Here is a 13020-nt window from a genome sequence, read left to right on the forward strand (position 1 = left end):
CCCCTTGCTCCATCAGCTTGTTCTCAAAACCAGGCTTTGCTTTGTCCCTAAATTGACTTCCCACCTCCTGAACAGGGGACTCAGGACTTCACTGGAAGCTGCACCCAGAAAGTTCTGTTCCCCACCTGCCGCAGGGATCAGCTAGGAGGGTGCTGCCATGAACTCTCCTAATTCAGTAATGTCTGCATGCTAAAGTTTTGTTGTTTTTTCCAGACAGGGTTTCTTTGTGTAGCCCTAGCTGTCCTGGAACTCTACTTAGAGCAGACTGGCTCAAACTCTGGGATCCCCCCGCCTCTCCGTCCTGAGTGCTGGGATGGACTAAAGGCGTGCTCCACCAGGCCCAGTCTGGTACCTGCACAGGTGCTGTGAGAGTGTAGATGTCAATCAGGTCTGTGGCAGGCACCAGGCGTCTTTCCCTTTCAACCCACGGCAGCCCAGGCATCCTTCAGATCCCAGCTCGAATGTTCCCTGTGGCTGAAGGTGTAGCTCAGCGGGAGAGCATTAGCCTGGCAGGCCCAAGACCCTGGTTTCCATGCTCAGCATTAAAAGTTACCAACCCCAAACCCTCCCTTGACAGAAAGCAGTCACCCAGGCCACTGCATGCCTTGGTACCCAACAGGCAGCTCCTAGGCCTGTTGCGCAGGAGGGTAACACGTGACCTGACTGACCTGAGACCAACTTCACATCCAACAGGCTTCCCCTTACCCTTCTCACTGAACAGGGGTGGATGTGGGTGAGGGAAAGAAGGGGGTTTCAGGGTCCAGAGTTAATGGGAAGGGAAGCACTGTTACTAAGACTAGGTGCCTCCGTATGTATGTTTAACCAATTCTTTGTATGTGTGCACTTCTGTGTTGGGCATGTGTGAGCTCTTGGGATACGAACATACCACTGCACAAATGTGGAGCTCAGAGGGCTACCTTGGAGAACAGTCCTTGCCTTCATTTTGTCTCAGGCTAAACTGGCCCGCCCCCTGCTCCCACCTCCCATCTTGCCATAAGAGCAGGGATGATATGGGTTCTGGGGATTCAAATTAAAATCCTAATGCACTCAGCAAGCTCTTTACGCATTCAGCCATCTCCCAGCCACACCCACAAACATGTCTGAGAAAGGCTCTCTCTAGTAGCTTAGGCTGGCCTTACACTGTGTGGCTGAAGATGCCCTTCAACTCCGATCTTCCTGAGCGCTGAGATTACAGAGGTGAGTCACCATGCTTGGATGACCTTTTTTTCTTTTTATTAAAAACTATTGCAAAATTATTTAGTTCAGCAACAAACAGAAAAGGAGGGTCACAACATACACCTGAGGACACTGGAGCCGGCTCTCCCAGGACACCGCCCATCTACCGCTGGTTCTCCACTGTCCCTGTACTGTGATCAGGAAGGGCAGCCAGCACAGAGCCTAGGGGCTCCTCTCTAAGGTCAAGATGGCCTCTACCCAGCCAGGAGTGTTGGGCACCAGGTAGCTGACTCCTGAGCTGGCCAGGGGTCAGGGAACCGAGTCCTTGTGTGTGGTCAGCGGGCTAGATGTCTCAGTGCTGCCTGCAGGGACTTCTTCAGGAAGGTAGCATTGGGCTCTAGGGCCACAGCCAGGTCCAGGCTCTGCTGCTCTGTGATCTGGAGAGGGGGGATTGGGCTAGGACTGCGGTGGCCTGTCTCCTCAACACCCCACAGGCCTTGCTAAGGATGAACAGAACCTTCCTACTTCTTGAGGTGAGGCAAGCTCCAGGAGGACCTTGGTGGTCATCAGATAGAACTGGGTAAAGAGGGCGCCTCAACTGAGGAACTGGCTCCATATCAGCCTGTGGGGCATTTCCGTAGACTGCTAGATAACATGGGAGGGTCAGCTCACTGTGGGTAGTGCTAGCCCTGGCCAGATGGCCCAGCATAGTGGTCCAGGCCTTTACTCCCATTACTCAGGAGGCAGAGGTAGGAGGGTCTTTGTAAATTTGAGGCCAGCCTGGTCAACATAGGGGGTTCAACCTAGCCAGACCTACAGAGCCCATCAAGCAGGAAGGCCTATACTCCATCCCAGCACTACATAAACCAGGCCATAGTGGTGCACCCTACAATCCTAACACTCAGCAACTGGAGGCAGGCGGATCAGATGTTCAAGGTCATTTTGGCCACATAGCAAAACCTAGGCTACATGAGATCTTGTTTAAAAACAAAACAAAAAGCTCTCTGGCCCATGACCTGCAGGGCCTTCTGGAACATGCTGCTAGTCCCTCTACCCCACATCTGTAAAATGAGCTGCTATACAGACACTGTGGCACAAGACAAACAGACCCAGCAAAACAGGAGGCCTGTCAGGCAGTGGTGGCACACACCTTTAATCTGTGAGTTCGAGGCCAGCCTGGTCTTCATAGCTAGTTCAAGGACAGGCTCCAAAGCTACAGAGAAACCCTGTCTCAAAAAACCAAACCAAAACAAAACACAAATAAATAAATTAGGAGGCCAAGGCGACAGGACCACAAGCCCAGGGGGCCAAACCTAAGTCAGCCAGCAGACCCCATATCTCAAAGCAAAACCAACAAAAAGGAGCTAACAGTGTCTGAGGGCTGATGCACAGCACAGGCTAGCAAATTCACAGTCTCAGCCACCACTGGCTCTGACAGTCCTAGAACTCACTGTGGCCTTGAACTCAGGGATCTGCCTACTTCTGCCTCCCCTGAGTGCTAGGATTAAAACAGCCAAACACTACCACTGCCCAGCTGGCTCTCAGTGTTCTTGGCTACAATAAGCAGACGCTGGCTCACTGTATCCCTTGCCAGGAACATTTCCCTACCTCCACTTCCTACAGGCTGTGTGCTCCTCTGTGCTGCCACACCCAGTCTACAAAGTATTAGGAATTGACCCCAGGGTTCTGTGGATGGTGGACAGACACTCTGCCAACTGAGCACCATCCCAGACCTCCCCAACTTTTTTAAAAAGTTTTTTTTTGGGGGGGGGCGGGTATATAGGTTCGCTACATAGCCCTGCCTGTCCTGGAACTCACTATGTAGACCAGGTTATCCTCAAACTCACAGACATCATCTTCCTCTGCCTCCTGAATGCTGGGACTAAAGGCGTGTGCCACTGTAGCCAACTGGCCTTGAACTTACAGGAATCCCCCTGCTTCAGCCTGCTCCACAGTAACCACCCCCAGTCCCAATCCCCAGTGAGGCTTAGCCGCCCTTTTTTGGTCACCAAATGCCTGTGTATGACTCCTCACAAGCAGGACAACAGAGGGACAGGGTCCGCTCAAGCATCATGCCATCTTAACTTGCCAATGCCCCACATAGCACCACCACCAGAGATGCTGGTCCAATGAACAAGCCCCTGTGGAAACTCACACTGGCCTGGTACTTGGTCATCACTGTCAGCATCAGCTTGGCGTAGGACATGGAGGTGGTGGCTGCTGGCGCCTCTTTGCAGAGCCTTTGCACCAAGACATTGAACATCTCAGAGGTCATCTCCACCTGCACGCATTGGGACAGCATCATCAGGCCAGGCCTGGGTTAAACAGGATCTCCATCTCCTAGCAGGTAGCTGGACAGAGTGCTCTAGAATGGATCTAGAAAGCCCCTCTACATACCCACATGTTGAAGGTTTGGGCAAAGGTGCTGGGATGACAGAGCTTTTGGGTAACCGGGGTTTGTCTAAAAGGGACGGTGGTAGCTTGGCCCCTATTCTCTCTCTGTTCTCGACCGCCATGGCCCGAGCAGCCTACCTACCACACACTTCTTCCACCATGATGTGTCCCACACAGGCCCGGGAGCAACAAAGCCAAAACAGATGGAGCCTCTCAACTCAAGCCAACCTGTCTTCCTGCTGTTTACTGCTGGGAATGTTACTTTCAGGTGTGTGACTTGTTTACACAGCATCTGTTTAACTCTGTGAAGCTGTGTTACTGTGCCTGTCTAAAACACCTGATGGTCCTAATAGAGAGATGAGTGGCCAATAGCAAGGCAGGAGCAAGGATAGGCAGAACTGGCAGGCAGAGAGGATAAATAGGAGAACTCTCGGAGGAGAGAAAAAGAGGAGCAAGAGAACAAGGACAGGAGGACATCAGGGTCCAACTACCCAGCTACACAGCAAGCCACGGAGGAAGACGTAAAGAGAGGTATCCAGAAACAGAGAAAGCTAAGAGCCCAGAGGCAAAGGTAGTCAGGATAACACAAGAAAAGCTGACTAGAAACAAGCCAAGCTAAGGCCAGGCATTCATAACTAAGAATAAGCCTCTGTGTGATTTATTTGGGAGCCGGGTGGTAGGCCCCTCAAAAGAGCCAAGAGTAAACTTCCCACAATGGTCTACCCTCAGGTATTGTATCACAGTAAGGGAAAGCTGACATACCAATAAGCCCGTCCCCACAACTGGACACCAAGGCTCAAAGTAACCGAAGACTGGGAAAAAGAAATAAAATAGCAGACACATGGTCTCACACTGTAGCCACTGCCCTTGCCAGGCCCAGATCAGTACTGTGGGGGAGCCAGTGACGCTAGCCTGCTCAGTGGCTGAAGCCTTAATGACAGGGCATGGCGAGGTCCTGAGGGGCACTGCCAGCTCTTCATAACAAATGACCATCAGGAGGCATTCAGCACTTTATGCCCATTGTGTTAAAATCTCATCACAGTTCCGGCCGGTTCCTGTTGTGTGAAGATGTACTGCTGTGACTGGTGTCATAAAAAGGTGAACGGGGCTGGAGAGAGGGCTCAGTGGTTAAGAGCACTGACTGCTCTTCCAGAGGTCCTGAGTTCAATTCCCAATAATCACATGGGATTACTACCCGTAATGAGATCTGGCGCCCTCTTCTGGTCTACAGGCACGCATACCAGCAGAACACTGTATGCGTAATAAGTAAATAAAATCTTAAAAAACAAAACAAAACAAAAACCTAGTTAGGAACCAGCCTAAGCTAAGGCCAAGCTTTCATAATTATTAAGTCTCTGTGTCATTATTTGTGGGGTGGTGGTCCCAATGAGAAAGTACTGCTACAGTCTCCACTCTCAGATAAGGAGACCTGGGCATGAACGGCCAAGGTTAATCGCAATGATGGTCCATCTTCACCTGTCAACTTCATGGGTTTAGAATCGCCATGGAAACACACTTCTGGGTGTGTCTATGAGAGTGCCTCCTAGCAAGGTTCCACTGAAGGAAGATCCTCCTTGAATGTAGGTGCCACCACGATCCCATGGGCTGGGGTCCCCTAGCAGAATGTGCCTAGGATTCATCTCTTTACTTTCTGAATGTGGACACAGTCCCAGACCCTGTATCCTTAAATTGTGAGTCAAAACCAACCCTGCCTTCTTTAAGTTGATTCTGTGAGGAATTTTATAACAGCAAGAAACGTAATTAATTACCTAAGATGTAAAAATGAGAGAAGCCAGGAATGGCATTGTACATCAATAATCCAAGGACTCGGGGACAGGATGGCCAGGAGCCCACATCATCTTTTGATATAGTGAGTTCAAGGCCAGCCTGGACTACAGGAGACCCTGTTGCAAAATAATAACAGTGGGGTAGTTTGAATGTAACTGGCCCCGTGAGCTCACAGGGAGTGGCACTCTTGGGAGGTGTGGCTTCGTTGGAGTCAGTATGGCCGTGAGGGAGGAAGTAAGACTACATAGGTGGGTTCTGAGGTCTCATATATACTCAAGCCACATCAAGAACCCCAGTTCACTTCCTGTTGCCTGTACAAGATGCAGAACTCCCAGCTCCTCCTCCAGCACCATGTCTGCGTGCGTCCCATCATGATAATGGACTAAACCTCTGAACTGTAAGACACTCAATTATAAGAGATGCCACGGTCATGGTGTCTCTTTGCGCAAAAGAAACCTTAACTAAGACAAATAGCAATGCTAATAATGTTGTAAGGATGGAAAACTGTAGGTGGTAATGCAGACAAATGCCAAAATATACGACTAAAAGAGAGCAGGATGGGGATGGCTTAGGTGATGGAGCCCTTGCTGGCATGCATGAAGTCCTGGGTTCAATTGCTGGCATCATATAAAATAGGGCACGGCTGGCCAGGTGGCAGTGGCACACGCCTTTAATTCAGCACTTGGGAGGCAGAGGCAGGCGGATCTCTTGAGATCAAGGCAGCATGGTCTACAAGAGCTAGTTCCAGGACAGGCTCCAAAACTACAGAGAAACCCTGTCTTGAAAGATCAAAATAATAATAATAATAATAAAATAAGGCACAGTGATGCGTACCTGTAATCTCAGGTGGAGGCAGGAGGATTTGGAATTCAGGGTCACCCCATACTAATAATGAGTTCAAGACCACACTGGGCTACAAGAGACCCTATCTCAAAAAAGCAATGTACAGCCAGTCAGTTATAGTGGCTCAGGCATGTAATCCCAGTATTTGGGATTAAATTCATGATAGCCTGGGCTACACAGACCAAGGGCTAGGACTACAGTTCTGAAGCAGAGCACCTGCCTAGCATGCACAGAGTCCTGGGCTCAAACTTGGACACAGGAGAAGCAAGAACGGGGGCCCAGGGCTGGTGAGCTTCAGCACGAGAAGCGGGGAAGGAGAGTTAAAGGCCTGCTGTCTAAGCTGCAAATACAGTCTCTGCTTCTTCTCAGAACCAGTGACAGCTAAGCACTGGGGGAGGGCAGATGTGGGGGGGTTGGAGGGTGGGAAAGGTCAGGGGAGCATTCCTCTCCTGTTGATCTCCCAAGTTATGACTCCAACCCAGTGCGGTGGTGCACACCTACAATCCCAGCAGGGGATTTGGATCAGGAGTTCAAGAGAGAGAAGGAGGCATCAGCCCAGCAGGTGTTACTAAGAGACAGAGCTAGGCGGACCAGATGTCAGCTGCCTGTCCCCAGGCTTTGACCCTGCTGGAAGGTAGCAGCCTGCCTGCCTGAGACTGAAGGCCAGTGGCCTGGGTCCTATGCAGCCTTCTCAAGGCAGCCCACTCACCCGCCGCTCCAGGAGTGCCTGCAACACCAGGAATGTCTCCTCCCTCCAGGCCAGCTCCAGGACCTGCCTGCACAGAGGGCACACAGTGAGTAAGGGCTGCCTTCCCACCACTGGGCACGCAGAAGAGCGGGCAGCAGCCCCATGTGCAACAGCTGCAGATCCAGGCGCAAGTACCTTCCTGGGTTTGATTGCCCACTGTCCGTGAAGTTCTGCTACACAGAAAGGGGACACTGCGCAGGCTCTGAAGCTAAGTGGTCAGTGAGCAGTGGCTGGTGTTATCTGAGGACACTCCCTTTTTCTTTTTCCTTTCTTGTTGTTGTTGTTGTTGTTGTTGTTTTGAGACAGGGTTTCTCTATGTAACAGCCCTGTTTTTGTTCTGTTTTTTAAGAAAGCTGGACGTGGTGGGCATGTCCCAGCACTCCAGAGACAGAGGCAGGCGGATCTCTGAGTTCAAGGCCAGCCTGGTCTACAGAGTGAGTTCCAGGACAGTCAGGGCTACACAGAGAAACCCTGTCTCGCAAAATAAAAAATAAATAAAAACTTGAGTGCATCCAAGTCAATAAACAAGGTGGAGACTGAGCTCATTCATGTCTGACTCTGGAGACAACACTCTTAAACACTATGGTGTGTCTGGGCTGAGCTCCTTCTGAGAGGGACCCAGTAAAACTGGGGAAGATGAAAAAAAAACCCACTAAACTGGGGAAGTCCAACTTAACTTGGCATTCAACATGGGCCCAGAGGAAAGGGCACAAGGTGGGTTTAGGCCCCAGGAGCAGCAGCATGTGCCATGCCACCGTGCGTGTGTGTATGCGTGTGTATGTGGTGCTGGGGTGAAACCCAGCACAGCATGCAGGCTTGGACTGGGGAGACAGGGTTAGCACACAGCCTGCACTCACCCCAGAATCCGGACCTGCATGTCTGGCTCCAAGGACTCATCCTTTACAAGACAGCACAGTAGCTCGGTCTGCACGGGACCTGGGCCAAAGACAGGAGAGGAGAGAGGGCTGGGGAGGGCAGGAGAAGGCTGGCAGGGACAGGATGACCACTGTCTGGGAACAAACTAGCATTTTCACTCACTGAACCCCAACTCGGGAGGGCCCCAAGGGGTGAAGTGTGCAGGCTTTATGTACTAGTTACCCATGCTCGGGTCCTGGAGCAGGGGAACTAGGAGGGTCTTGCAGACAACATAGGTGTACTTCACACAGAAGGAGACGAGGGCAGCTCTGAGCAGCCTAGAGGCGGAGGATGGCAGGGAGAGGATCTAGTCACCAGGGAGAGAACAAAGTCACTTCTTCCAGTCAGGAAGTGTTATCTCACACGTTTCAGTTGGCAACCCATGTAACTGAGGAAAAGCCAAGTGTTTGTACCTATCTAGGATGGCACTGCCACCCCTGGCTCCCAAACCCAAAAGCCCCATCTGGGGCACAGGGCCTTCTGGGGTTTCCTGAACCCACCCGGTCAAGAAAGAGGCTCCTAGCTAAGATGGAGGCATTGCTGATGCTGAGGGCCGGTGTGAGACTCAGCAGGCAGCTGCAGAACTGCAGGACGCCTTCATCAGGGAGCTGATTCAGTCGCAGCTGGCTGCACAGCAACTCCATCTGGGGGAAACCAGGACACCTGGTTGGCTCTGCGAGGCTAAAGGCCCAGTGGGCAACAGAAAGGGCAGAGCAAGGGCAAGAGGGGAGAGGGAGCAGGATGGAGCGCCCCACGGGAGGCGGGGAAACAGGCAGGTGCATAGGGAACCTCAGGGCCAGGCCTGTCTCACCTGGCTGGGACCACATTCATGGAGAAACTTCAGGTCCCCTGGGGGCTCATTGTCCAACCCCTCCAGCCCCTGGGGAGACAAATCCTGAGTAAGAGCTGGCAGAGCGCTGACAACAGGTCACAGAGGCCACTCTTAGAAGACACCGCCAAAGAAGGACTTCCAGGGGATGACAGCATATCCAGACTCGGCCCTGTAGTGAGTATCCTCAGATCTCCCTCTACCCAGCCCCACCCAGGCTCCATGATCTGGGGCGTCCCTGGGCGTGGGTAAGGTAGAAGTCAGAAGGGCTGTGACAAAGAGAGGGCCGGTCACCTCCTGGAAGGCCTTCAGCAGCTGCTGCAGCCTGGGCACCTGGTCCTGTGGAGGAGAGAGCAGTCACCATTTCTATAGTGCGGCAGGACCTCCTAGCTCCCTCTGGAGAAAACACCTGGGCAAGAACTGGAAAAAGGGCTCAACGGGACTGGGTTCAGCTCCCAGCACCCACATGGTGCTGCTCACAATCACCTGTAACTCAAGCTCTGGGAGATCCTACGCCCTCTTCTGGCCTCCATGGGTACCACATGTGCCCACAAAGCAGGCACACACATAAAATAAAACCTTGGGGCGGGGGCAATAGCAATTCAGGAAGAACAGGAAGGTGCCATCTCCATCTTACAAGATGTCTAGAGCAGGCCTGTGTGAAACCCAGCCCACTGCTTTTTCTTTTCTGCATCCAACTTCAATGGGGCAGGCTCGCTGGATGTTGGCGTAACTCACGCCAGTGGGTAGAGAGAGCGCCAGTGGCCAAACCCTTCAACCCCACACTCTAGATTAGGACAGGTGTTTCCAGTTCCTAGTAATTTCCTCCCCACCTCCATCAGTTTGGGGAGGGGAGGCTGTCCTCTTTTCTTCCTCCACAGGCCACCCCCTCATCCCTGCCCCATGTAAAGAGGTCCCTGTTGGGATTTGTGTCTCAACCAGCTTTCACCACTATGCAGAACCATCCTGAAACCAGCCTCCAGCCACAGTACCTGGACAATTTTGGGCAACTCCACCCTCTCAGCTGGACCCTTGGCCTCCTCCACACCAGGGCCAGTCTCAGGCATCTCCGCTTCAGTAGCAGTCCGCTTTGGGTCAGGTGACACGCCTCCTGCATCTAATGGGGATTCCTGGGACTCCAGCTTGGGTCTCTCTTCCTGGTCCTCCTCCTCTTCCTTCAAACCCCGGAACCTTTTAGGGGCTCTCTCTGACTCAGGGCTGGCAGGATCTTCCTCTGGTTCCTTCCTTCGCTTCCCATGGAGCTGCAAATGCTGGTCCTCTAGAGTTGGAGACAATTTCAGGCCCCTACCGCCCTGGCCCAGGCCTCCACACAGGTCTCGGAGCTGTGACTGACAGTTTGGGGACAACGGGGAGGTTCCCTCCACAGAGACTCCAATCCCCACATCCCTTCTTAGCAGCACCGCGAGGGCGTGGAGCCAGGCATCAGGGGTAGATGCTGTGTCCGGCTGGGCAAGCTGCAGCACAGAATGGAGGCCGCTCTCAGGTAGCAAGGGTCGAACAGCCATCAGCAGGGTCATCAGGTTCTTCCGGCACACCCCGGGCAACTGTAGCAGCAGTGGAGTCCTGTAGATAGAGTTTTTCCATTTTCTGGGTTGGGGATCTCGTTATGTAACCCAGACCGTCCCAACCTCTCAATCCTCCTGCCTTAGCTCTTTAGATGCTCTGATGACAGACATATGTCATACAGAGTGGGGTAGACTGGGTAGGGTGTCCACCACTGTGGCAGGGAATCGGGGGTGACGTCTGCAAGATTTGCTAAGAGGCGGCCAAGTATACATGCAAGCAGAACACTGTATATGTAATAAATATATCAAAAAAAAAAAAAAGAGAGAGAGACAGAGGCAGGCTGACACTCCAGAAAGGAGAATTTATCCAGAACACTTATGTGGGGGGCTACCTTCCACCCTGGCAACCAGCAGGCCTCACTCTATGACCTAGCGCATGTGTTTTAACTAACATCTATTTTTCTTTTCTTTTCTTTTTTTTTTTTAAAGATTTATTTATTATGTATACAGTATTCTCAGTATTTTGTCTGCACGCCAGAAGAGGGCACCAGATCTCATTACAGATGGTTGTGAGCCACCATGCGGTTGCTGGGAATTGAATTCAGGACCTTTGGAAGAGCAGGCAGTGCTCTTAACCACTGAGCCATCTCTCCAGCCCCTATTTTCTTTTTAATACGGCTTTGCCAGCTGTGTAGTCCAGGCTTCCAACTTGAAGCAATCCTTCAGTCTCATCTTCCTGGTTGCTGAAACTACACCCTACACTGTATGACCTGTTTTAACACAGGTGTCCACTTGACATATGTCTGCATTGGAGTTTGATTTTTTTTTTCTGTTGTTTTGACCGTGTCTTTCTATGAAGTCCTGGGGGGAGGGGCCTTGAACTTAAAGGAATCCTCCTGCCTCTACCTCCCAAGTGTTGCGATTACCAGCATGCAACATCACAACCCAGCTTTTATTTTTTCTTTTGAGACAGGGTCTGAGATCCGCCTGCCTCTGCCTCAACGCTGGGGCTAAAGGCGTGCGCCACCTGGTCGGCAACGCTGACTTTCAAGAGATGACATACGCAAGCAAAATCAATGCCTATACTTAGAATTATGCCTGACAATGCTGGGGAGCACTCGGGAGATGGCCGCAGGAGTTCGAGGCTAGCCTGGGCTAGATGGAACCCTGACGCGACTAGACAAACAGAAGGGAGGCGGCGGGGGCCACGGCGGAGACTCACAGCTCCAGGCGGCCGTCGGGGCCCCGCACCTCGGGCTCTGCGCGGCCCAGCGCCTCAAGGAAGCCGCCCCAGGGGAAGTGCTCGGCGCGGCGGCCCAGGGCGCGCAGAACCCCCAGCCCGCGCCGGGCGCCCTCGGGCCCCGCCTGCAGCGCCTGCAGCAGAAGACGGACGGGGGCCTCTAGGGTCGCCCAGGGCGCCGTCCCGGCCGGGACCACGGTGTCCGACACCGACCACTCCAGCGCAGAACCGAGGCGGGGCGGCAGCCCGAACACACGAGGTATAACGTTGCAGCAGCCAGAAAAGGCGCCGCACGGAAGAAGCGGGGAGCCAGAGCAAGGCCTGAGAGGAGGGAGCGCGAGCGGAAGGGGCGTGGCCGAGAAAGGGGCGTGGGCAGCAACTAACCAGACTCCGGGAAAGGGGTGTGGTCGAGGGAGGGGCGTGATTAGCAAATAAACTCTCGGGAGTGGGCATGGTCGAAGAAGTGGCGTCAGGAAAGGGCGAACCGCCAGCTACCCCGACTGATAGTACCGAGTCCGCGGAGGGGCCTGTCTGGTTCCAGCGACTTGTGCCAATACTTCTGATGCTTGGTGGAAGGGCTGGGACTAGACTGCTGCCTAATCTTATTCCTTCTCCACGTCGTTTTTAATGTTTCCATTTTATTTATTTATTTACTTACTTTTTTTGAATTTTTGAGACAGGGTTTCTCTGTGTATCTTTGGACCCTGTCCTGGAACTCGATCTGTAGACCAGGCTGGCCTTGAACTCACAGAGATTCCCCCTGCTTTGCCTCCCGAATGCTGTGATTAAAGGTGTGTGCCACCACCGTCCGTGTATTTATTTTTATTATTTTATGTGTTATGGGTGTTTTGCCTGCATGTACGTCAATGCACCACGTGTGCCTGGTGCCCACTGAGGCCAGAAGGCGTGGGATCCCTTGGGACTGGAGTTATGAATGACTGTGGGTTTACATGTGGGCGCTGGGGATGAGCCCAGGTCCTCTGCAAGAGCAGCCAATGCTTCTAACCACTGAATCATCTCTCCAGCTCCTTTTAAATTTTATTTTTAATCATGTGTATGGGTGTGTGTGTGGTGGGGGGAGGTGGGTGGGTGGCTGGGGGATATTGCTCCATGTGTATTTGGTGTGTATCCAGGACTTTGATTCCCTGGGTCCTCCATAAGATAGCAATATGGGGTCTTAACTGATGAGCCATCTCTCCAGCCACAAATTATCAAATACTGTGGCTGTGGTAATAACTTTCAGGAAGAAGAAAGGAAGATAAAGTGAGATATCTTATAATGAGCCAGATAAAGATGGGGTCGGTGAACCTGTGGAGAGGTCTCTGCAGGCACAGAAGACGCAGTGCAAAGGCCCCGGGACTGCAAGATGGCTGGAGAGGGGATCAGAGAGGTCACCAATCTTGGGGTCACACAGAGAACATTGACCTTCTGCTCTGAATATCATGGGATACCATGGTAGTGTTTTGAACTGATCTTAATTTTGAGCCAAAACTATTTCTTTCTTTCAATGGAATGAGTCTGAGGAACGGCTTTCTTCCAGGGACCTTCTCTCTCTGGTAAG

General features: G+C 52.3%; 1 protein-coding gene across 4 annotated transcripts; it reads right to left on the reverse strand.

The window, feature by feature from the left end:
• Positions 1-1211: 1211 nt before the first annotated feature.
• Positions 1212-11794, reverse strand: Fance (FA complementation group E). 4 transcript variants are annotated; one of them, XM_087898382.1, is made up of 11 exons: positions 11442-11794; positions 9686-10277; positions 8988-9032; positions 8676-8744; positions 8365-8508; positions 8048-8171; positions 7807-7885; positions 6911-6977; positions 3332-3457; positions 2327-2402; positions 1212-1613 (listed from the first exon to the last, which is right to left on the reverse strand). In XM_087898382.1, exons 2-11 carry the CDS (start codon positions 10229-10231, stop codon positions 1486-1488), a joined length of 1404 nt encoding a protein of 467 aa, XP_087754508.1. In that variant the 5' UTR covers positions 10232-10277; positions 11442-11794; the 3' UTR covers positions 1212-1485. The 4 variants fall into 4 exon arrangements, with proteins under 4 accessions (XP_087754508.1, XP_085536001.2, XP_087754507.1 ...); XM_085679875.2 differs by lacking the exon at positions 2327-2402 and having other exon boundaries at positions 11442-11791; XM_087898381.1 differs by lacking the exon at positions 8988-9032 and having other exon boundaries at positions 11442-11572.
• Between the last annotated feature and the right edge of the window lie 1226 nt (positions 11795-13020).

The sequence above is a fragment of the Myodes glareolus genome, chromosome 18 (assembly GCF_982192425.1).
Source record: "Myodes glareolus chromosome 18, mMyoGla1.1, whole genome shotgun sequence".
NCBI lineage: Eukaryota > Metazoa > Chordata > Mammalia > Rodentia > Cricetidae > Myodes > Myodes glareolus.